We start from the raw sequence: 25,180 nt of genomic DNA, 5'->3' as shown, positions 1-25,180 counted from the left end.
ATCGCCAATTATCACTTTTGTCAGAAACTCTCCAGACTGGGAATATCAACTTTGTAGTAGCTAATCGTCATGTCAAATGGACTGTTAATTCTCTACTTCAAATAAAAAAAGCTATTCAAGAAGGAAAGTATTCGTTTGATGAAGTTGTTAACTTGAGTCCCGGAAGTACAAAAAACTACTCCTTTAAAGGCACAACATTGGACCAGTTCAAAGCTCGACGTAGAGACTAGCCTACCCTTCTTTTGATCGTAATCAGTTTATTTAAGCTTTGGTTGAGAACATTGGAAGCAGGATGGTGGACACCAACAATGAAAATTCTGTGAAGAGCTTGGGAATTATTGTACCAGAGTTATGGCCTGCTGCAGTCGAAGTTCCATGGCAAGAAGGGGAGCAGAGATTACGAAAAATAGAGGAGAGATTTCATGTCATCACTCCTATTTCCGATTGTATGTTGACAATCCTTGTCATATACCAGATACGATAAAGTTGCTCAAGAACGTAGTACTAAACATGATTGCTATAAGTTCTGCTGAAGCCGAACGTGGATTTTCACAAATGAACTTGGTCATCACACAGCTACGATCACGGCTGACCATATCACTTGTTTCAGCATTGTTGTTCATCAGCATCAATGGACCACCTCCTCATTTATGGAATGGCACTGCGGCAACTCAGAAGTGGTTGCAGACTCATCGGTCGGCTGTGGATGTTCAAGTTAAGCATTCTAAGCTGCCCACATTGAATGAACTCAGATCTCCGCAAAAACTGTTTGCTGGCTAAAATCAAGGACTGTCGTGGTGCTTTAAACTTAGCCCATAAAACCAAAGACCTGGCAGACAGGCTGTTTGTTTTGTGTAATCTCGTTTGCACCAACTTGGAATATACTTTTGCTGTAATTGGAGTTTTTTAAACTGTTCGTTAATAACTAAATGAGATTTTAGTGTAACTGTCACATTGGCAGCTTATTGGTTCTTATATAGCAAATCTGCAACCACAAGCGCTCATTTCAAGAATTGCATTTCCTTACTTTCCTATTGCAGTCAATGTTTTTGCAAGTGTACTTAGGATTGGCTCATACAAATAAGTTTACAATTGAGTTAAGAGATTAGAATTAGCTCATGCAAATCGAGTTTCAAGTGTAGGCCTACGCAGTAAAAAAAAAGCAAAGGAGATTGCAGTGTAGCAACCAAGCCAAATTTCAAACTTATAATTTTATATCGGATTCAACCACGCTTTCACGTTTTGTTGCTTCTACCTTTTTCTGTACTTCGAGCTATGTTTTAGCATGGGTTGTTTTTCGACATGATGTTCAGAAGTAAAAACATACTGAACAGTGTTTCCTTTTAAAAAAGGTAAACATTGTTGGCTAACCTACACCGATTACTTATACATACTTTGTCTATAACAACACAGCTAAGTGTTAGAGCCCCCCCAAAAAATTTTTAGGAATGCACCCCTGCAAGAGAGGACGCGCTAGACAGATCGATGTGGAGGCAGGGTGTGAAGACGATTGCGGCACTTGGAGGTGAATCCGGCCACCCTCGGTAACGGGGACATTACCGGATTAAAACTGGACTACTACTACGGTACGCTACCTATACATTCAATTTATTTTATGATTTATCATTTCATTTTTAACATTTACACTACCGTAATTGCTGAATACTTTTAGCAGAAACGTTTTTCTGTATTTACTTTTTCTGAATATATGCACATGAAATTTCTCTTATCTTCAAATACCTTATATGCCTGGCATATCACATATTGTATGGTAGCCCACTGAAATTGCTTTGATCCAAATAAAAATCATTCTTTCACAAGTGACATGTTTAAATGTTTATTCTTGACACTAACCAAGGCTACCATACCCTAAAAACTTTAATTAACTTGAATGCCTGCATAAAATAATGAAAGCTTTGCCTTGGAATGAAATAATGTTAAATAAAAATAATTAAACACCTGATTCTCAAAACTCTTGACACTGCTTTTCTTTACAAATTAAAATTTACAATCACAATGTTTTTACCTTGGTTGACTGAACAAATAGTGTTGCCAAATAAACCATAAAAATGGTGAAAAACAATAATGTTACCAGACCAGATCTGAATGAAAATTAATAATTTCTTCAGTTTTGGTTTTATCCTCAGATTTCGCGGTACCGCTACGCAAAGTTCAAACATTCAAAACTCTGCACGGTACGGTGGTATTACCGCGTCGTCACTATACTCCATTGCCAGTATCTTTTTTATTAGAAATTGTTAACACTTTTGGCTTTTATTCCGAGCAAAGGTGTAGCCAAGAAATGATAGACCTGTGTTTGCGGTTACTTACACTTGTGTTGTTTTCTGAACTGGTGAGAAAGTCTATTGAAGTGAACCACATTTCCATATCAGTGCAGTGAAAGTATACACAATACTATAGGTCTGCTTGACGATATAGGGCCCAAAATTATTCTGGCCCCGGGGCCCACAAAGGGTTTAACACAGCACTGCCTCCACGTGGTGTCTTTAAATTTGCTTCAGATCTTTCTTGTGCAGTGAATAAACCTACCTGGTAATATGCAATCGGACTCCATTTGATCAGTTTAATGTGACCATTGATTTGGGGCAAAATGGCAAACTTTATTTTGTGCTAACAAAATTCAAAATCGATATAATAATCCTGGGTTGCAAATTCCTCTATGAATAAATAAAATGTCATTTCTGCATTTTGTGCTTGTTTCCATGTGTTTGTTATTTCATTCTTGTAAATACATTTTGTGCCACTATGTATACAACATTAATTGAGCAGTTATGCACTTCACCAATAGGCTACTCGGCGCACTTTTTTTTAGATCCAGTCATGCTCTGTTCCATAGGTCCCATGGGGTGTTCTATAGGTCCTAGAGAGTTCGTGGAAAGGGGCCACAAACGTTGAGAGTCCATGAAAGGGGGCCACAAGTCATGGAACGTTAAAAATCACTGGCTAAGGGTGTTGCAGAGTCACCTTTTACTTAATCTAAGAAGCATGTAAGTAATTCCCAGTTTAATCCGAGTAGATTAGAAACATTTGTAAGGGATCTAGATGAACCTCGTTAGCACCAAATAAGTTAGAAAAAATGACAACCGTATAAACGCAGCTAAGAATTCAAAATTTAGATTTTCTCTTCCGGCCAGTATACTTTGTGGTTGGACGAACTGTTCGTCCCTGTCTTTTCCTTCTCTCTTTCTTTGCCTCGATCCATTCAAAGGATTTTTTAAGAGGTTTTCTTGGTTTTCCTTCCGATCGTGCACGTCGGCTGTACTGAACTCGACTCGTTTCCGCTTCGGGGCCGAGTCCTTGCGGAAGCTCCTTAGGAGCGAAACCGCAGAACAAACAAAGAAATATCTTCTTCGCTTTAGTGCTGTTTGGGTAGTCAACCACCACGCCTCCACCAAAGCCGGCACGAATGGCATTAGTTGTTATTAACTCGAGCTGCTGCGGAGTCTCAGGATACACCTGAAAATACAAAGTGTTTACAATATGATGGAGAACGCGTAACGGTTCATGATGAGCAGTAGCACAACTGCGAGCTCTATGGCGCGAAAGCGATGAGAGCTTTCATTGTTGACAGAGTGACAAGATTGCTTGTCGCATGAGAAATTGTTAACTATGGTAAGTTTTTTAAACTTTCAAAATATAATAATTAGAAAGTGGTTTTCAGACCCAAAGTATTGTATAATATGTAAGTTAGGAATCTTGGAACACTTAGCGTACTTGGAACACAGCTCTGCTTCCGTGCTTCATGCAGGCGTAGAGGGTGGAAAAGAAGGTGTAGAGACGCTTGGCTGGGTTGTGAGACTTTCGGTCAGCATTGCAAAGCCATTGCAATGCTGATATACTGATGACACCATCAAACATACCGGGACGAAAAAACATGCCCTCTCCCACGTCACTGAGGATAATGTCACCTTCTACTTCCCGGCTGAGAGCGACATTAAGCATCGATTGACTAATGTCGATACCGACCCATTCGTGGCCTTGCTCAGTGAGACAGTCCCCGCTCAATCCCGACCCGCAACCCACGTCCAACAATAAACATGAGGTGTCGTCGGGAAGGGAGAGCAACTCGATTGCTCGTTCAGACATCTCGCTTTGGATTTCAATTATTCGCGAGTTGGTTGTATATTTCTTAGCTTCTTCATCGTCATAGAATAAATAAGGAGGCCCACGACACTCCGGACGATGCTTTGATGACATTACAGTTAAGTATGCAATCAAGCTAATAACTTCTTCACTGCACAGCTGCAAAATAAACATTACATAAACGTCATTATAAAAATTTATTTGTGGTATAGAATTTAAAAATAGCGAGGTTTTTCATAGCTCGTAGCTGCAGTTTTTCATCTGAAACCTAAATGTGGTGAAGTACTTATTGTTAGAAGGACAGAAGAAAAACAGTATGGAAATTTTTGCTGACTTCAGATGAACGAAGGAGCTTTCAAGGCATAGATGATTTCATTTTGGCGACACAAGACTGGATTGAAAGTTTTGATTATTGCTTGCAGTGCTGCCAGGTGAAACAAAGAATAGTCTTTTGCATGAATGGAAAACATTTCAAGTCAAAAGTTTAATGACGCACATTTTTCATTGTCCACCAGGTGCTCTACAGAGTGAGCAGAAAGTCCTTGGACCAACTTATGAACGATTTATTAAAAGAAAATAAATAAAACTTTATCAAAAAGATATCACAATGAGAGCTTACAATACTAGGAATAAATTTATTTATTTTCAATGTGGCTCCCCTTCACATGGATAACTCTCTCAATTGTTTGTCGGAAGTTTTCAATCGAGGCACGTAGCTCATCCTGGAGTATTTTGCAGAATGGCCTGTTTCGGCGAGTTCCCTATTCGACGATTTTTTGAAAATCCAACGACACCTTCTGTTTATTTAGAGAATTTTGTATTTTATTCCACAAGATCGTTTCTTTTGCATTCCGACAAAGAAAAATAAATTAAACATGAAATTTAGCGAAAAATGTTTAAACTCATCATCACCACCATCAACTAATTTTGATTATACATGCCATGAATTAATCCTCATGTCGAGGGTTTGGCCTGTCCGTCTGTCGAGAACGAAGTCTTCTCCTCCACACCTCGCAATTTATTGGGTTGGCAGAGTCCATGTTCAATTGTTCATGGCTACAAGGTCACGTTTTACAAGTTCTTTCCAAGAAAGTTTTGGTCTACCTTGACCCCGCTGTGCTGCGATGTTGACAACAACAAACTATTAATTTTTTTAAGATATAACATTTAATAAAACATTTAAAGTGCACCAATATTTTCAACTGAAGTCGCCTACCCCCTTTGCTCTTTCTTCAAATGTTGTGTATAAATTTAGTTGTTTGCGTGACGCAAACCAGACATTTGTTGACAAGGGCCGGGGAGCACTTAAACCCAAACCTAACAACTAAAAGTGCAATTAAAGAGCACATCGCCTCTTGTGAAACGTGCACTGACAATGTCTCAATCGACCAATTTAAAATCATCTCTCAAGGCAGATCTGATTTTCAGACTAAGATCATGGAAGTAGGGATGTGCCAATTACAGAATTTTTGCCGATGCCGATTCTTAAATATTTGCCGATTCCGATGCCGATTCTTTGGTTAAATGATTAAAGCTGCTTTTAGTTGGCGCTCTACAAGTGGTTGCGATTTTGTTACAAGTTGCTGCCTTTGAAATGTCTAAAAGCGTTCACTTTGTCGCCTGCTCTAGACAGCGTGATTTTTTACGGTAGTTCTTCGCTTCTTGTGCGCTACAAAGTGGTGATAGACACGCGTTTTCTTTATTGCGGAAATCAGTGAAAATTAAAGGAAAAAAGATATGCGAAGCGAAGCTTGTCATACTCGAGCAAACCAGGCCCAGGTTCAGCGCAGGGTGGATAGGGAAACGCCCTTCTCAGGGCGCGGCAGCTCCTCTGTCGAAAAGTACCGACGACCCACCGTACTGCAGCTGAACACCGAGGGCATTACGGCCAGCAAGCTCAGCATCATCGAGTATCTGGCCACAAAACATCAGGCCCTCGTCATTCTCCTCCAGGAGACCCACTGCACATCAGTGGATAAGTTGGTATTACCCAACTTCACACTCGCAGGCGCAACCATCAGCAGGAAACACGGCCTCGCTACGTTTGTCCATGAGCAACTGAGCTGGACGCCAATAGATCAGTCCAGTGCCCAATCGGAGATAGAGTGGCTATGCATAGACATATCAGGCTATCACATCATCAATGTCTATAAGCCACCACCCTCACGCTTAACACCAACAGCCATCCCAGTGTTCCCCCAACCCAGCCTCTATGCTGGCGATTTTAATTGCCACCACGTTGACTGGGGCTACAACACCACCAACTTCGACGGAGAAAGCCTGGCCTCATGGTCAGCCAATAATAACCTCACCCTACTGCACGATCCCAAGGGTGCAGCGAGCTTCTTCTCCGGACGCTGGAACACTGGTACAACCCCCGATCAAACCCGAAGCCGTTGAATCAATCGACTTCACGCACTCCAGCCGCATAGCATGGAGTACACTGAACAACCTAACTAGCAGATCACGTGCCTCTCGTCAACAATGTCCCGTTTCAGCAAATTCCATCGCCTCACAACTTGTGGAGAACGGAAAATACAAATCGAGAGACCGTGAATCAGATAGATCCGTCTTGCAAGAAATGACGGACCTCTGGAGGGTAACAACCCCAGACGGGGACAACATCTCGGGTGAGTTCACCCCGGAAGAATTTTCCGCCGCCCTCCAGCACATAAAGCCAGGTAAAGCCCCGGGCCCTGACCACCTTTGCCCGGAGCTGATACTCCATGCTGCTGCCTCCTTAAAGTCGTGGTTAAAAGACTTCCTTTCCTGCTGTTTGCGCCACCTGAGAATTCCCAGAATCTGGAGAAGAGCCCTTGTGGTTGCAGTTCCTAAGCCGAATAAGCCCCCAGGGGACCCGAAGAGCTACCGTCCAATCTCACTGCTCTGCATCCCCTTCAAGATCCTCGAGAGACTCATCTACGCCCGTGTCGAACCAATAATAGATCCGCAGCTCCCCCGTGAACAAGCTGGTTTCCGACACGGACGATCAACCGTAGATCAGGTCACACTTATGACCCAAGACATTGAGGACAGCTTCTCGGCTAAGAAGAAGGCTGGCGCCGTGTTTGTTGATCTCACGGCTGCCTATGATACCGTATGGCATAGCGGCCTTACCTGCAAGTTACTCCGTCTGCTCCCTGACAGACACATGGTCCATATGATGATGGAACTTGTGCAAAACCGCAGTTTTACCCTCACAACCGGTAGCGGTCGTCAAAGCAGACTACGTCGACTTAAAAACGGCGTCCCACAGGGCTCAGTCTTGGCTCCTCTCCTGTTCAACATATACACCTACGACTTGCCCCCCACCATCTCCAGGAAGTATGCTTACGCAGACGACCTGGCACTCCTGCACTCAGCAGGAAACTGGCAGTCAGTGGAGAGGAACCTCAGCCAAGACATGCAAACACTATCAGCATACCTCCAGAAATGGAAGCTACAGCTCAGCAAGTCAAAGACAGTGTCGGCGGCCTTCCACCTTAACAATCGGGAGGCACAGCGTGAGATAAACATCAACATTGATGGGGAACGCCTGCCCTACTGTGCCGAACCTACATACCTCGGCATAACCCTGGACAGGTCACTCACGTACCGCCGGCACTTGAAGTCACTGCGCAGAAAACTATCTACACGCGTCGCACTTTTGAGGCGATTGGCGGGTTCCGGCTGGGGAGCTGGTGCTAAAACTCTTCGTACAGCTACCCTAGCCCTTGTTCATTCCACCGCTGAGTACTGCGCGCCGGTCTGGTGTCGTAGTTCTCACACCCACCAGATTGATACCGCCATCAACGACGCACTGCGTACTGTGACTGGATGCCTGCGTCCCACTCCAACGGACTGCCTACCCATCCTAGCAGGCATCCAACCCGCTGAGCTACGCCGTAAAGGAGCCACGATTTCTCTCGCCCGCCGCGCTTTGGACCCCGACCATCTCCTCCATGCAGCACTCAAGAGACCACCACCTATAAAGCAGCGGCTGAAATCAAGACGCCCCTTTGTGCCTGCCGCACAACAACTACTTAAGAACGCAGAAGAACTTGGTTTAAGTGCGGCACACTGGACGAACCATATGTGGAACACGGAGTGGCAAAATCACACCTCCACGCTCCGTGACTTCATACCCGACGCCGATCCCCGTCCACCAGGGATGTCCCTCGCAAGGCTTGCGTGGGTCAGGCTTAACCGCCTGCGAACTGGCGTTGGCCGCTTTCGTTCGGAAATGCACAAGTGGGGCCTGGCTCCTTCATCAGAATGCGAGTGTGGTGCCACTGAACAGACTGCAGACCATGTCATCCATCACTGCCTAATCCACCGGCCTCCACACGGTGCGCATGGTCTGAGGGTCCTGGACGACGAGACTGCTGAGTGGCTGAAGATTTCCTGCCCTCCAATCTAGCCTGGAAAGATCGCTCATACGCCATCATCATCATCAGTGAAAAGAGAAAAATTGCCATTGCTCACAGAGTGCAAAACAAACGTAGCTTAATGCAGTGTGCAAAATATTATCTTGTGCGGTTTGCAGTATTTTTCTCGCAGAATTCAAGAAGGTGCCAGAAACAAGAAGATAAAAAGACTAGAGTGTAAAAGAAAATGAACGCAGCGGTATTGAATGTACAAAAACCTTTAAAAAAGTAACACACCAGCCTTGCATTCAAAGTGCATCAATAGGCGAAAAAAGAAAAACATCTTGTGAAGAAATTAGTATTGTTTTCGAACGCAGAGTTGCAACCAATCTTGTTGCTTAGCAAACACGTGAAGATTACCGGGTTTGATTACGTTTGCGCAATCACACGATTGTTTGTTGAACGCATTAAGCGTAATAGGCTTATACTTGGAGTTGGAAGTTACTTCTCTCTGCTTAGTAAATTAACATTAAGCAACTTTCAGTGACTACAAATTTTACAACGATTAAACAATAATTACAAAGAACATTTCCGCTTTTCAATATTCAAAATTAAAGGCACGTAAATTAAAATGCAATAACATCAACTTTTCTCCAGTTGCTGGAGTAAGTCTGTTCCGTTGAGGCGTAAAAATATTGCCACCTATGCTAAAAATTCGTTCGCTTTCGATCAACGATGGTGGTGACAAAAGCAATTTATTTGCAATTTTGCTCAGCTCAGGAAACATAGTATTGTTTGATTTCCACCAAATCATTTCTCTTCTTGCTGCGCTAAAAGTGTCTGCATTAAGGTATGTATATTCTACAGATCAAAGAAAACTCCCTAATTTTGCCGAATGCCGACTAGAGTTGGGACAGCATTTGGCTGTAACATAGTCCGTTTCATGGGTTGAACAAACAATCGAGTGATTATTGCGCAAACGAGGTAATCTTTTTTCACGTGTTTACTAAGTGACAAGATTAATTCACTGCAATTCAGCGTCTGAAAATATATAACTTGCAACTTCACACGTTGTTTTCCATTGACGCCCTTTGTTTTGTTTTTTCTAAAAGCGTTTTGAATCTTTCAGACAGTTGTTCTCATTTTCTTTGCAGTTTATACTCCCTCGCAGTAGCGTAGCCAGGAATTTTGAAAGGGGGGGGGTTTTGACGACCCAGCGGCGGGGGGTCTGGGGGGTCTCCCCCAGAAAATTAAAAAAAAATTACTTTGAATTTGGTGCATTCTGAGAGCATTTTCAACAAAAATCTGGGTATGAATATTCCTGTAAAATGGTGCTGTCCGGTGGCATAGAGAAAGGATAAGATCATGTTTTCTTCGGCATTTTTCGGAAATAAAGCTAAGTCTCTATGTTTTCTTGTTGTAATCAACAAATTTGTTGATTTTATATATTTCAAATATATTTTACATCAAAACAACCTTTTTCACAAAACGATGCTGTAACCCAAAACAGTCAAAGAATTTTTGATGTCACAAAACTTTTGAATGTAATGTAACGTAGAGATGCAGCAAACCCAAAATTTTTATCCGCACACCACACCGCAACTGACTCATCTATCCGCACACCGCAATTTAACTGGAACTTTAACACTGCACCGCACACCGCAAATTTTCAAAAAATATTTTAAAACGTTATTTCTTAGAAAGTCATTTGTGGCAAAACGCACCCATGGCATATAACTGATACTGTAACCTATCAGTACAGTTGTGCACTAATCGATTAGGCTAACCAGATCATATTCTCTTATCAGCAATGCATCTAAGTTCTAAGACATAATACAAACTAAAAAAAATAGAATGTTCCATTGTTCCTGGATCCAATATCAAGACTTTTGAATACTTTTTGTATAGTGCAGGCCTTTAGGGGCAAAAATGAGCATCTTTAGGCTAAATGTGTTACACGTTGTTGTTTTGCATTTTTTTGTAGTTGATGAATCTAACTTCAATTTTAGTGGGTGCCGCAGCTTTTTGGGCCACGTGATCACCCCCAAATCGGGGATTCCCCCCAAGTCAATTTTGAGCTCTTTTCACGGCATTTCTATGCAATTAGATATGTTATTTTTTTACATTTGGACTGACTGCCACTACAAAATACACGAGATAAAAATTACAAAAAATTGTGTTATTAATGACGTCATATATTACACTGGTCTACAAATTTCAACTTTTTTTTTCAGGTTTGGGTTTTGACAACTGATTTTGGCTAACTTTGGGGCGCTGAATCTGAAAATGAACTCAGATTTTCTCTATCACATCAAGTTTTCTTTCTATCGTTGCCATTATTAATGAAATTGACCAATTTTTACCCTTTTTAGTGCAGTAAAATGTCAAATAAAATTATTTTCTGACAGCTATAAACTTTCAAACATAGAGATATTTTTACACTAAATTCATAAATTGGTTCAGATTTCCTTTAAAATAAAAAAATTCCTGTTATGATAATAATCGTAATATGACATAGTGGAGATTGGTAGCGTTGAGTTTTTCCATGCTGGCTTGAACTCCCTGTCTTGGCTTCTCAGGCGTTATCTGTGGGTCAGCTGCTATCTCTGTGCAGCAGGGTTACCAGATGTAAATTTGGCAAGGAGCCAACTGCACGTTCAAAAAGGGCCAAAAAAGAGTCAACTTTTTAAACAAGGGGCCCAATTTCGTTTATTGTAACAATATAGAAGGGCTTCATCTAGAAATGGGATTACCACAGTATGATGCAGACGAATGGAGACTTTTCATTGATAGCTCCAAACAAAATTTGAAGTGTGTTCTACTTCACAATGGTAACGTGTACGGTTCTATTCCGATAGGACATTCGGTGACAATGAAAGAAGAGTATCAGGACATCAAAACCTTTCTTGAAAAGTTAAAGTACCATGAGCATGGTTGGCTCATCTGTGTAGATTTAAAAATGGTGAACTTTTTGCTGGGGCAACAAAGTGGCTACACCAAATACCCATGTTTCCTATGCTACTGGGACAGCAGGGCCAAGGATCAGCACTGGAACAAAGAAGAGTGGCCTCCAAGGCTCACCTTGACACCTGGAAACAAAAATATCATACGTGATCAGTTAGTTGATATCAAAAAGATCCTCTTACCTCCTCTTCACATCAAATTTGGTCTCATGAAACAATATGTAAAAGCTTTGGATCATGAAGGAGAGTGTTTTAAGTATATATGTTATGCTTTTCCTGGTCTCAGTGAAGAGAAAAAAAGAGCTGGGATTTTCAATGGACCACAAATCAGGCAATTGTGAAAGGATAAAAATTTTGTAAAATCAATGTTGCCATTCGAGGCTAGAGCTTGGAATGCTTTCGGTGCTGTTGTGAGAAATTTTTTGGGAAACAGAAAAGCAGAAAATTATAAAGATCTTTTAAGGGAGCTACTGCTTAGTTTTGAAGATTTGGGATGCAGGATGAGCATCAAAGTTCACTATTTGAAAAGCCATGCGGATGAGTTTCCAGAAAACCTTGAGAAAGTTAGTGAAGAACAGGGTGAACGTTTCCACCAGGATATTAAAATTATGCAGGAACGTTATCAAGGTCGGTGGGATTGTCATGATGGCCGACTATTGTTGTAGTTTTAAAAGAGAAATTCCAGATGCTGCTCATAAAAGAAAGTCCCTCAAAAGAGCCTTTTTAAGCTTATAAGTGAAGAGTTCATATTTATGAAAGCTCTTTTTTTGACTGTTTCTGAACTCGCCCTGCCCAAGTCCCTTTGAGTCAATCTTTATTTTGGCACTTTGCTATTTCTGTGTGTGTCTTCAGAATTTCTGCACTCCATTGGAATGTCTATGTGCATATTGTGTGAACTGTAGGCTATAATTCAGAAAATACCTTGTCACTGTCCTATCGACATGTTCGTCAGCATAATGTAGCGTAGTAATGTTATTATGGTTGCTCTTTTGCATGCCTATTTTTTATTCCAAGGCATGAAATTTTAATAAAGACAACGCAAATTTGTGTGAATATAATATAGAATGCTTGTTTGTTAATTAAAGCTAGATTATTGCAGGTAAAACAGTGTTTATTGCATCAGAATTCCTTGTTTTGACAACAGAGGGGGGGCAAAAATTGATTTTTTTCAAAAATTAGGAATATTTCATATCTCAAAAACGTGATGTGATAGAGAAAATCTGAGTTAATTTTCGGATTCAGCGCCCCAAAATTAGCTAAAACGGGTTGTCAAAACCCAAACCTGAAATTTTGTGTAGACCAGTGTTATTTTTTGCTTGTTTTTTTCTTATTGTAGTCGCTTGTTTGTTGTTGGTGTTACTTTTTTGGTTACAATAAGTTACCAATGCTAAAATAATTACCCCTTCAAATATGACGTCATAATTTTGTTATGTGATTTTTTTCCAGATGTTTTTCTTTGAGGTTAGTATGGGAGGTAGGCAATAACTATAGGTAGGGGCATATATGGTTTGACCCCAAAAAATTGCAACAAAAGGTTTTTCAACTGATTTGATTAGTAGCCTATTGGGTGTCAATGTCAGTACTAACATATTCAAAATCTTAAGGAATCCAACTTCCAGAAAGTGGTTATTTTCAAGATAGCTTCCAAGATGGCCGCTAAACCATTGAAATAACAGTAAATTGACCATGACTCGGTCATCATATGACCAAAACATGTAGTTTTGGTGTTTATATCTGGGTTTTTATACCCTGTGAAATCGATGAGACTATTCTCAGAATTGTTAAATTATCTGATAGCCTATAAATTCAATATGGCAATCCGAGATGGCCGCCAAACCATTAAAATAACAATAAATTGACTAAGTCGGTCATCATATGACCAAAACATGTAGTTTTGGTGTCTATATCTAGGTTTTTATACCCTGTAAAGTCAATGAGACCATTCTCAGAGTTGTTAAATTATCTGATAGCCTATAAATTCAATATGGCAATCCAAGATGGCCGCCAAGACAATTAAAAATGTACAATAACAATGTATTGTTTATTAAAAACCCGGTAAATTTCTATATATATTTGGGTAAACTGAGCAGGCATAAAGAGTTTATACGATGTGATCAAGTACAGTAGACTCTTGACATAATCAGCGTAAAGAAAGCAAATGGATCAATTATTACTAATGCTTATCGCTATCACTCTCGATGTCATTGTCGGTAAATATGTGATTGATGTATGGACACATGAACCAGTATGTCATGGTCCACATCCAGCATGGTATGGTAGCACATATCTCTGGCAACTGTAGTGAGGTGGACACGATTCGCAATTGCTGTGTATCATTTTCAGTAGGTTGTCCGGGGCAGCGTTCATGTTCGTCATGATTGGAACCATCTGATTATTGTCTACTTTCCATCCCCAGTCTAGAGCATCCATACCATCGTCAGTAGCCTACCCATCCTGACCATAATCTGGTAGTAAACTCTGAGGCAGTGGAATTTGGTAAAGGATGATGTAGATGGCAAACGTTCAGGGTGAACAAAGGACTTGGCTGTTTTAATTTACTTGACCAATGTATTGTAGCGCTGTGTTTCTAGGTTACTAACTGCGATCGTTGCCAACATAGCGGTCATAGCTTTGTTTCCAAGATCCTTAATGATGTGGTCTGTCTGATTTGGGAGAATAAAGCAATTTGCACATTCTTTGATTATTGGTTGACCTTTCACTAGTTTCTTGAAAGCGTCTTCTCGATGCCAAATATCCTTGACGTTGAATCACAACCGGTGAATGCATGAATGAAGAGGAGCTGTGAGCATATGTCTGGTCCCATTATTGCCTTAAGTTTGTTGATTATTGCCTTAAGCACAAGAACACACAACCCATAGTCAAATATAAATCATCCCTTCTTCATGGAGTGTTTGTTTCAAGCTATGTTTGTGGCAAAGATGCTTTAAAGCTGTTCTTTAAGCACAAAGTAACATTGTACCCTATAGCATTATCTGCAAACGGTTCTTTGAGATCTACAACAAAATCGGCTCTCCTCACAATTTTAGAACGCTTTGGATGTCCACAATGTACTGCACCAAGTTGCAACGTCTATGTTATAGACGGTTCAGCACTCATGCAAATAATAACACCCAGAGGTAATGTGAAAACATTTGAAGAATACATTTTTCAAATCGTTATCCCTTACGTTACTGGCAAGGCAACAAGGTACAATCGTGTTGACTTTGTCTTCGATATATATCTGAAAAATAACATCAAATCTTCTACAAGAAACAGGCGAGGATCTGGATGTTAAGTGGCTGTCACAAGTAATAGCCCACTCGTCTTCCTTTCAACTGGTCTGAGCTTTTGAGAAATGACAGCAACAAAACTGCGTTATATCAACTGGTTCAACAAGCTGTCATAACTTCAGTCGATCCAAACTTGTCTACGATTGTACATCGTTAGATACAGCTCTTAACAATCAAACATTGGACATGTCTGAGATTTCCCCGTGTGATCACGAAGAGGCAGACACCCGTATGTTTCTCCATGTGAAACATGGAAAATCCGATGCCATAGTCAAAACAGTAGATACTGATGTGGTAATTATTGCAATTTCGTGTTTTGACAAATTAAAAATCTGTAAACTATGAGTTGAATTTTGAGTTGGAGAAAAAACTCGCTTCATTCCAATCTATGATATTGTTTCATCTGTATTTCAATCTCCGATGATTTACGTTTCTTTGCCTTTGTTTTATGCTATCACAGGCTGCGATAGATACGGTTTCGTCTTTGGAAAAAAAAGGCTTGGGATTGTTGGATGCTTAATCTTTCCGAAATGTGTGGTTTATTTAACTTTCTCAATTTCTCAAGCTCTCCTAGTTCTATGTATGACATACAAAAGAATGTTATAGCTCTTTATGGCAATGGTCCTACTATCACGAATGAAGACAAATGCCCTTATATGATGTTTACTAATGGTTGCACTATACAAAGGCTACCACCAACGTCAGCTGCTCTGAGGCAGCATACACGCAGAGCGATATATCAAGCTTTGTAAATGTTCAGCAACTACCTTCTCTTTTAGCTTGGGGTTGGAAACATAATGATGCAAATCAGTTTGTTCCGTTTTAGACCTCTAGCTAATCCTCATCATCGATTCACGAAAGGATACATCATTGTAGTCGTCAGTCTACTTGTGGCTCTCAATGTTCCTGTAAGAAAAAATCCATAAAATGCACAAGCCTTTGTTTATCCGAGTACGAAACATGCAATTCGACCACAAAATCTCCAATCCTCTCTGATGTTTTATCTTCAATCCACATTGACGTTTCATCTCCAATCCACACTGATCATTCAAGAAATGCTTTTGACTTTCTAAATTTTATGTTGGAACTTGAAAAAACTTGTCGTACGAATTTTTTTAGCATTAAATTACGTATGGTAGGAATTTAACATCGAAAACCGCTAGTTTTTTCATCTTGAATTGACAGTGTTAAGACTCAGACATTGCATAATCTGGTGTCGTGTATTCATTTGATTTGTAGATCATAATTGCATATTATTTTAAATTTTAAAGTGGCATAGCTAAAAGGGAAATTCACCCCTAGTAGTTGATCTTTTGGTTATACCTTTGATGACGTCATTATTGCATCATAGCCTACTGTACTGGTATTATTATTATTGCTTGCAATTGCAAAATTTTAAGCATTTACAAAACTTATAGCCTAATGATAGTATTTGATCGCTTTTTTCGGAATAAACTTACTTTTGGTTCCTGAATTTGAAGTTTTCGAGTCTTAATAATGTAATGATGACGTCATAAAAGATGCAATCATGACGAAACTACTTTTGGGAATTGTGAAATGGTTTTAGTAACCGGTACTCCAACTAAAACCAACAGCAAACGACCAAACTCAGGTAAAAAAGCAACAAAAAAAATTATGACGTCATCAATCAAACTATTTTGTGTTTGTTTTGTCTCACTTATTTGTGTGTGCTTTTTAAGTGAAAATATGCAAAATCAAATATGTGATTGCACAAAAATACCGTAAAAAGAGCGGAAACGTGATTTCTAGGGAAATCTCGATTTGGGGGTGATCACGTGACCCAAAAAGTTGTGGCACCCACTAAAATCAAAGTTGGGTTGACCAACTCCAAAATATGCAAAAAAACAACGTGTAACACGTTTAGCTTAAAGATTCCTCTAAGGGCCTGCACTAGTAAGCAATAATGCAATTTTAATGTCAGTGGCTATATGAACTACACAGTACACACACAAGATTAAAACTTATAGCCTGAACTCACTGGGCTAACAGTTATAGTAACTAATGCGGTAGTTGCGCTAGGCCTATAGCCTGGTAACTGAGCTTATCAGCTAGGCTATTAACCAAAAACATTCGTACAGCTTCCCTCACAAACCAGCCCCAAAACTCTGTCAACTGCAAGGTGCAAGCCATTTGCAATTTGCATTTTGCATAGCTTTCCAGCTTATGGTTTCCGAAGGAAAAAAAGCTGATCCGTGTTTCCAATTTAAATTTGAAGTTTCATAACTGTTTTTCTTGAAAAGTTGAAAGTTTACTTTTACAAAAGTTTAATTTCTTGAAAGTTTACGTTTACGAAAGTTTAATTTCTTGAAAGTTTACGCGGCAAGCGGCGCAGCTTTGTCATTTCAACCTTCCACGCGGCGCGGCACGCGGCAAAAAGTCAAAAGCGGCCGCGTACGCGGGGCTGCGCGGCTTGCATCACTAATGTAAAGGCAATTACTGTACATCGTTTTAACGTCGCCAGATGTTGAAATCGTGTACAAAAGGGAACTTATGCTGACCAAGTGTAGGTTGTACCTGAGAAACATTTACAAAAGCCATTCGATTTGTTCAAAAAACCCAATTAGCCTAACAGTTCGTATTTACATTGAATCAATGTCTAAATATTGAACAATTCTCAATCGTTGGATTTACAGAAGGCGTCGTTGGATTTTCAAAAAATCGCCGAATAGGGAACTCGCCGGAGTCGGACTCGAATCTAAAGAGCAAGACTTTTAGGTGTAAGAAACTTGATAAATTTCAGCATGCCTATGCAGTAGTGGAATGGGACAAGGGGCCTAAAGGCCTGTACAGTGTACAACTGTACATGCATAGTAATAATATTAGTAATAATAAATATTAGTATAATAAATATTACGTAACACCTTCGAAGGGGAGGGGGGGGTTTATGCAAAGCGTTACGTTAGCGTCACATCGGGGGGGAGGGGGTTCAAGCAAAACGTTACGTAACGCTTTCGAGTACGGAATGGTAGTTTTTTGTGCTGAATTCGTAGTGAAAAAGCGTTACATGGGGGAAGGGGGGATTGAAAAAAGCGTTACGTTGGCGTTACATGGGGGAGGGGGGGTCAAAAATTCGGAAAAAAAGCGTTACGTAATATTTGAACGTTCCCTTACTTTATGGTATTTGTTATGGCGACTATAACAGTAGCCTATTCATCCTTTACTTTAAATTACTTTTTACAAAACAGTGACTGTAAATAAATTTTGTACTGAAAAAATGATAGATTGTCTCGCATGATTTAAGGTTGAGATTTTTGAAAGAATGAAAAATTCTAGGCAGTACTTACAGTGAACAAATCGCTATGAAACTTTAGGAACTTAACTTTTTAACCATTTGAAGCTCAAAAATAAATGAGCACTTACAAAAAAAAAATTTTTTTGGTCCACCCTAGTGACTACACAGACGAAATTGGTTAATAGTATACTGCTTAAACGTATCAATCGTTTATTTGAATCAAAACCTGAAATCCCAAACCAAATCCAATCTAATGTTAAGTAAAAACATCGGTTAAGCGTATACCGTAAAAGAATAAGTTGGATACGTTGGATACCGTTAATCAAATACCGTAAAAGAATAAGTTGGATAAAAGCATCAGGATTTGCTTCTAGTTGGCATACTTCATTCATTTAATCATATAATTGTACTCGTAATAGGGTGCAACCTAGTTCGTACCCTGAACAGTTCGTACCCTCAGTTCGTACCCTGAAAAGATCGAGAGAAAAAATTAAAAAAAGCCGAAGTCGCTGTTCGCAGTTTCATAGCACAAAGCCGAACTCGCTGATCGGAGCTTCCGCAAACAAACTCGAGGGTTAGGGATAGCGGAAACTGCGGAAAAATAAAACAGCGGAAAAATATTTGCGGAAACTGCGATCAGCGAGGGTTAGAGCATAGATTACTCTATGGTTAGGGTGAAGGTTACCGGGAACTGCAGTTAACGGAAACTGCAAAACTACGAAAAAATGTTTGCGGAAACTGCAATCAGCGAGGGTTAGGGTTAGAGCATAGATTACTCTATGGTTAAGGTAAAGGTTAGCGGAAACTGCAGTTAGCGGAAATTGCGAAACAATGTTTGCGAAAACTGCGATCAGCGAGGATTAGGGTTAGAGCATAGATTACTCTATGGTTAGAGACTTAAAGTTAGGGTAAGGGTTAGCGGAAACTACGGAAAAATGTTTGCGGAAACTGCGATCAGCGAAGGTTAGGGTTAGAGCATAGATTAGTCTATGGTTAGGGTTAGTGGAAACTGCGGAAAAATGTTTGCGGAAACTGCGATGAGTGAGGGTTAGCGTTAGGATAGGGTTACTGTTAAGGTTAGCGAAAACTGCGATCAGCGACTTCGGCTTTGTGCTATCTTTCCCTCGATCTTTTCAGGGGAAAAATTTTAAAATGTTTGCGGAAACTGCGATCAGCGACTTCCGCTTTTTTTAATGTTTTCTCTCGATTTTTTCAGGGTACGAACTGAGTGTACGAACTAGGGTACGAACTGTTCAGGGTACGAACTAGGTTGCATCCCTCGTAATACCCGTTAGTGAAGAGAATGTCTCTTTTTCACTTCGCATAATTGTCTGCAATGTTCAAAGACGAAATGAAGCAAAGGTGAGACAGACGCATGCGATCAAAACAAAGACAAGTGTCTGTAATCCCAGGCCATAATCTTATGTGCTAGACATCGCACTACAAAGAACCAATTTTCGCACAGCTGGGCTTCATTAAAACAGAAGAGCACACAAAAGGAATAATCATACTTCCCAATAAAGGAGTTTAAATGCTTTTGATGTCATCCGTCGGCGACTGGCCTTCCAAGGAATGGACACGGACAAATTATTTCGGCTTGAGAAGGAATGTGTTGGAAAGCATGTCCAAAAGTTTAAACCAGAAAACTTTGGAGAATTTTTTTTAAAATTGCTAAAAAAAGTAGCCTACTGAGGTGAAATGCAGTGCGTAATTTCATTTGTGCAGTTTCGTTCAGTTGAAAAACATTGCAAATTAATTATTTTACCAGACAGTGCAAAAGACATGAAAAAAAAACTTTGCTATTTCAAAACAAACAATGAGTGTGAGCTGTGTTTTTCTACCATACCACTATTTTCGTAGGCCACGTATTTTGTCCTGGGTATGACGTTAAACTGCATCCTCAATATCAGGAGGAGAAATAGCACCTTACTCCAGGTCTGGGCCCGTTGGCACCGGAACACGTCCCGCTGGTAGTTCTGGACCTCACTTCTGACATTGATGCCCGTGCCAGACAGGTTGGCGGATTAGGCGGATGATAGCTACATGCCACAACGGCTACAATGGCAACATCTTTCAAGAAGGAAAACTTAAGTCAAACCCGGGTTGGCCGAACTCGTTAGTTGTCGTGCAGAGGCATCCGGTCATTCTCTGGGTAAGTTTCCGTTCGTCATCTCGTTGTTTGATTTTTTTTTGTATTGGTGGTAAAGTTCTGTCATCCCCGCATGGCGTCATCAACTGGCACTCCTTCACAAGGATGCCAGCGAAAAATTTCCAATAAACTTAGATCATGTGTTCAAAAAAACCCAGATGAGGCAAGAAAAACCCAGGTCCAGAAAAGATGTAGTGAAGCGGTTAAAAGTACCGGGTGCAACCTACTTCGTACCATGAACAGTTCATACCCTCAGTTTGTACCCTGAAAAGATTGAGAGAAAAAATTAAAAAAAGCCAAAGTCGCTGATCGCAGTTTCCGCAAACATTTTAAAATTTTCCCCTTAAAAAGATCGAGAGAAAAACGCAGTTTCCTCAAACAAACTGAAAAGATCGAGAGAAAAAAATACAACAAAGCCGAAGTCGCTGATCGGAGTTCCCGTTTTTCTGCAAACATTTTAAAATTTCCGGTAATCATCCTAAGAGTTTGCCGAAGTCGTTGATCGCAGTTTCAGCAAACATTTTTTAAGGGTTAGGGTTGGGAAAACATTGAGAATAAAAAATTAAAAATAGCTGAAGTTGCTGATAGGAGTTTCCGCAAACAAACAAACTGAAAAGATCGAGAAAAAAAATAGAACAAAGCCGAAGTCGCTGATTGCAGTTTCCGCAAACATTTTAAAATTTCTGGTATTGATCCTAAGAGTTTGCCGAAGTCACTGATCGCAGTTTCCGCAAACATTTTAAAAGGGGTTGGGGATAGGAAACAATCGAGAAAAAAAAATTAAAAAAAAACGAAGTCGCTGATCAGAGTTTCCGCTAACAAACAAACTGAAAAGATCGAGAAAAAAGAATAGAACCATTTTTCCGCAGTTTCCGCAAACGTTTTAAAATTTCCGGTAATGATCCTAAGAGTTTTTGTTTGTTTGCGGAAACTGCAATCAGCAACTTCGGCTTTTTTAAATTTTTTCTCTCGATCTTTTCAGGGTACGAACTGTTCAGGGCATAGGCGCCGACTTTTATTTTTGCACGGGGTGGCGGATAGCTCAATATGGCAACCTAAAAACTTTCAAACTGCATGTTTTTGTTTGATTTTTACTAAGCGTGTTTCGTAGATGCAATTGTGCTTCACACCTGATTTGTAGCTCGATAATTTACAAAGCAACTTTAAAACATAGCACAGGAGGTATGTCATGAATTTTATTGTTACGTTGCTGCTCTAACACTTAACATTTGGCAAAAGTATTTTTGCGAACAGCAGCTCTGTCAATCCAACTGTTTATCAACTGGTCAAGTTGTAACCGTGAAGCTTCAGCTTGACAAACATTTAAAAGTAGGACGTGGTTCAATCGCTGTTGCGTCATGGTAGATTGCAAGTAGGTTTTTATGCGCCTGAGTGCACTGAACGATTGCTCCGCCTCGCAGGTGGTGGAAGGCAACGAAACGATAAGTATATTTTCACAATGCAGACAACGTTTGGAAGCATTAATGGAATTGTTTCATTGCTTGCAAATAGATCAAGCAGTTGCGACATAGTTGCAAATCGGACAGAATGCTCCATCTTTGCATATCGTGTTCTAGCCACGGGAATTCGCTCTCCCACGATTTTTGATAGCTTCTCCCTTCAACAGCGATTATCCTGCTCGTGCTCGGTTCTTCCACCTCCCTGATCGTGCTAACGTCTTTTGGCAGTGGCACACTTTCGTTTCGTTCAGGCGTTTGGTCACTTTCATGCTGGCTGAAATCCTGACTAGACGCAACAAAAAATAACTCAATGGAGGGCTGCAAATTTCGAACGCTTTTTCGGTGGCATCTTTAAGCTGAATAAAACTGGAATGTCGGCGAAAACTTTTACTGGACGACTTTTCGTAATTTTTTCTATGTTGTTACAAGCAACTCCTATGTCAGACCAATAGATTCCCGCCTCACAGTTTGACACTCATTGACACGCAATATTAGGCTACTGCATGAAGTACTGTAGATAACAAAGCAGAAATTAAAGCATGAAGTAGATGACAGTACACTCTAATTGAAATCGGAAAATAATTCAAAATGCAAATTTTTTAAAAAAAGATGTTTGAGGGGGGCAATGGAATGATCGTATTTTATTGATTAATAAATCACATTGTAAACCTAACAAATGTAACAATGACTTATGACAAGTAACAAGTAACAAATAAAACGATCGCAACAACAACAAGGAAAAAACTCGTAGCCACGTGTTGCGTAATCTTCACGTAGCTTGCTTGATGTGACGCGAGTATCATGCTTGTGACAAAAACAATCATTTTCTTCGCAATACTGTATTGGTTCACCTCTTGCTTTACGTTGACTTGAAGCGAAAACCAATGATCAAAAAAATATTTAAACGCCCGTTCAAATTACATTTATTTGCAGTAAGTAATGTAACCTAAACGGGGTGGCTGCCACCCCGCCACAGCGGTTACGGGGTGGTGTGGCCACCCCGTAAGTTGGCGCCAGTGGTTCAGGGTATGAACTACCCAGCAAACATTGATTGCTGGGCCAGCATCGGCTATATGCTGGGTATGTTGGCACAAGGTCGGCAATTTCGTCCAACATTTTGCCAACATTGCCAACAATACGCCAACAATTTCAATACATCTTATTAAGCGTTCAAAAAGGTTTCAAAGATTTTATTTCAGGTTTATTTGTTTTAAACTTGAAAAATACTAACACAAACCTCTTTTCATGTGGTATTGCTTCTAAACACAGTTGTGTGATTGGTTAACATCGGTCAGAAGCATTGCCAACGTTGTGCCAGTTCATAACAATTTTGGTGTTTTCTTTCAAATTATGCAAATGTATGCCATCATTTTGCTACAATTTAAAATTTTAATAATAGGCTATCAATGCTGTTATTATTTTCTGATACCGTACAAGTATATTATGAATATTTAAGACCAGCGTTGGCCAGAAGAGTAGCCAATGCTTTGCCAACAAAGTACTTTCATTTCAGTTTGTTTATGCCAAACTGAGCAGAGGTCTAGAAAAAGGTAGGAGCAACAAAACGCGAACGCGATAACGTGCTTGATACCGAAACAGTTTAAAGTTTCCATTAGCCTACACGTTTCCACAAAATAAACAATTGCAACGTTGGCTATATGCTGGATGTGAGGGCACAAGGTCGGCAATTTCGTCCAACATTGCCAACAATACGCCAACAATTTCAATACTTCTTATTAAGCGTTCAAAAAGGTTTCAAAGATTTTATTTCAGGTTTAAGCTTATTTGTTTTAAACTTGAAAAATACTAACACAAACCTCTTTTCATGTGGTATTGCTTCAAAACACAGTTGTGTGATTGGTTAACATCGGTCAGAAGCATTGCCAACGTTGTGCCAATTCAAAACAATTTTGGTGTTTTCTTTCAAATCAAGCAAATGTATGCCATCATTTTGCTACAATTTAAAATTTTAATAATAGGCTATCAATGCTGTCATTATTTTCTGATACCGTACAAGTATATTATGAATATTTAAGACCAGCGTTGGCCAGAAGAGTAGCCAATGCTTTGCCAACAAAGTACTTTCATTTCAGTTTGTTTATGCCAAACTGAGCAGAGGTCTAGAAAAAGGTAGGAGCAACAAAACGCGAACGCGATAACGTGCTTGATACCGAAACAGTTTAAAGTTTCCATTAGCCTACACGTTTCCACAAAATAAACAATTGTAACGTTGGCTATATGCTGGATGTGAGGGCACAAGGTCGGCAATTTCGTCCAACATTGCCAACAATACGCCAACAATTTCAATACTTCTTATTAAGCGTTCAAAAAGATCTCAAAGATTTTATTTCAGGTTTAAGCTTATTTGTTTTAAACTTGAAAAATACTAACACAAACCTCTTTTCATGTGGTATTGCTTCAAAACACAGTTGTGTGATTGGCTAACATCGGTCAGAAGCATTGCCAACGTTGTGCCAATTCATAACAATTTCGGTGTTTTCTTTCAAATTATGCAAATGTAGGCTATCCCATCATTTTGCTACAATTTTAAATTTTAATAATAGGCTATCAATGCTGTTATTATTTTCTGATACCGTACAAGTATACTATGAATATTTAAAACCAGCGTTGGTCAGAAGAGTAGCCAATGCTTTTATTACTTATTTCCATTTTTAAAAATATCAATAGCCTACAAACCTTTTTTATGCGGTTTTGTTTAAAAATATGTTTCTGTGAGCAAACATCGGTTAGAAATGTTGCCAACGTTGTGCCAGTTGAACAGCTATTCTAAAGTTTTCTTTCAATTTATGCAAATGTACACCATCATTTGCTACAGACCAGGCCAGTGAGAAGATAATTTGGGCCTGGTACCAATGAGATCTTTGGGCCTCTAAACAGTTTTAAAAATAACGCACTACATCTAAATATACGCGGTAGTTTGTTTGTTTTTCAGGACACCTTGAAGAAGTTACGGGCTCCTAACATTATCCAGGGCCCGAGTTCAAAAGTACTCCCTGAACTCCCCTGACACCGCTACTGGTGGGCAATTCCCAGCTTCAGGAGCAGTCATGTTGCGTCGAAATCTCTCCTCAATTTCTTGAAGCGAGATTTCACAAAACGATTGCTACTTTTACTTTCAACGATCCGGCAAATCGTTTTTTCTCCTCCCGCGGTGCATAGAAAAACACTGCAGGCACAATAATTGTTGTGAAAACTCCATTATGACGTCACTACTTAAACTTTGACTGGGCAATATGACGTGTTGAAGTGAAATAGGCAACAAAGCTTTAGAATGCGGCGATGTGTTATATCAACGTGAGGAGATGCAATTTAGCAGAAGAACTTGGTTTGTTTTGATGAAGGAAGACAAAGGCCATGACTTAATCCTTTGCTAAAGGGATTATGACGTCACTCGATTAACTTCGACTGTTCAAGCATGGCGGTTGTGCGCAATACACAATTACGTGGAGAGCCGGAGAGCCGAAAGCACAATGCTTATGTGAACAGCGCTAAGAGAAATTTTCGCTTCTTGCATCGAAAATATAAAAAAACCGAATTCAATTGAGATATTAGTTTTAGAAATGATCAATTAGAAATGAGCCGAAAGAAGTTTTA

At 39.9% G+C, this 25,180-nt stretch overlaps 1 protein-coding gene across 1 annotated transcript; it reads right to left on the bottom strand.

Moving 5' to 3' along the window:
- Positions 1-1,827: 1,827 nt before the first annotated feature.
- On the bottom strand, positions 1,828-4,255 carry LOC145778195 (18S rRNA (guanine-N(7))-methyltransferase-like). Its single transcript, XM_082589640.1, has 2 exons — positions 3,736-4,255; positions 1,828-3,477 (listed from the first exon to the last, which is right to left on the bottom strand). The coding sequence occupies exons 1-2, from the start codon at positions 4,216-4,218 to the stop codon at positions 3,127-3,129; spliced, it is 834 nt and encodes a 277-aa protein (XP_082445766.1). The 5' UTR covers positions 4,219-4,255; the 3' UTR covers positions 1,828-3,126.
- Positions 4,256-25,180: the final 20,925 nt, after the last annotated feature.

The sequence above is a fragment of the Aplidium turbinatum genome, chromosome 10 (genome assembly GCF_918807975.1).
Source record: "Aplidium turbinatum chromosome 10, kaAplTurb1.1, whole genome shotgun sequence".
Classification (NCBI taxonomy): Eukaryota; Metazoa; Chordata; class Ascidiacea; order Aplousobranchia; family Polyclinidae; genus Aplidium; species Aplidium turbinatum.
Note: the sequence above shows the minus strand (reverse complement) of the source record. Positions and strands in the feature narration are given on the sequence as shown.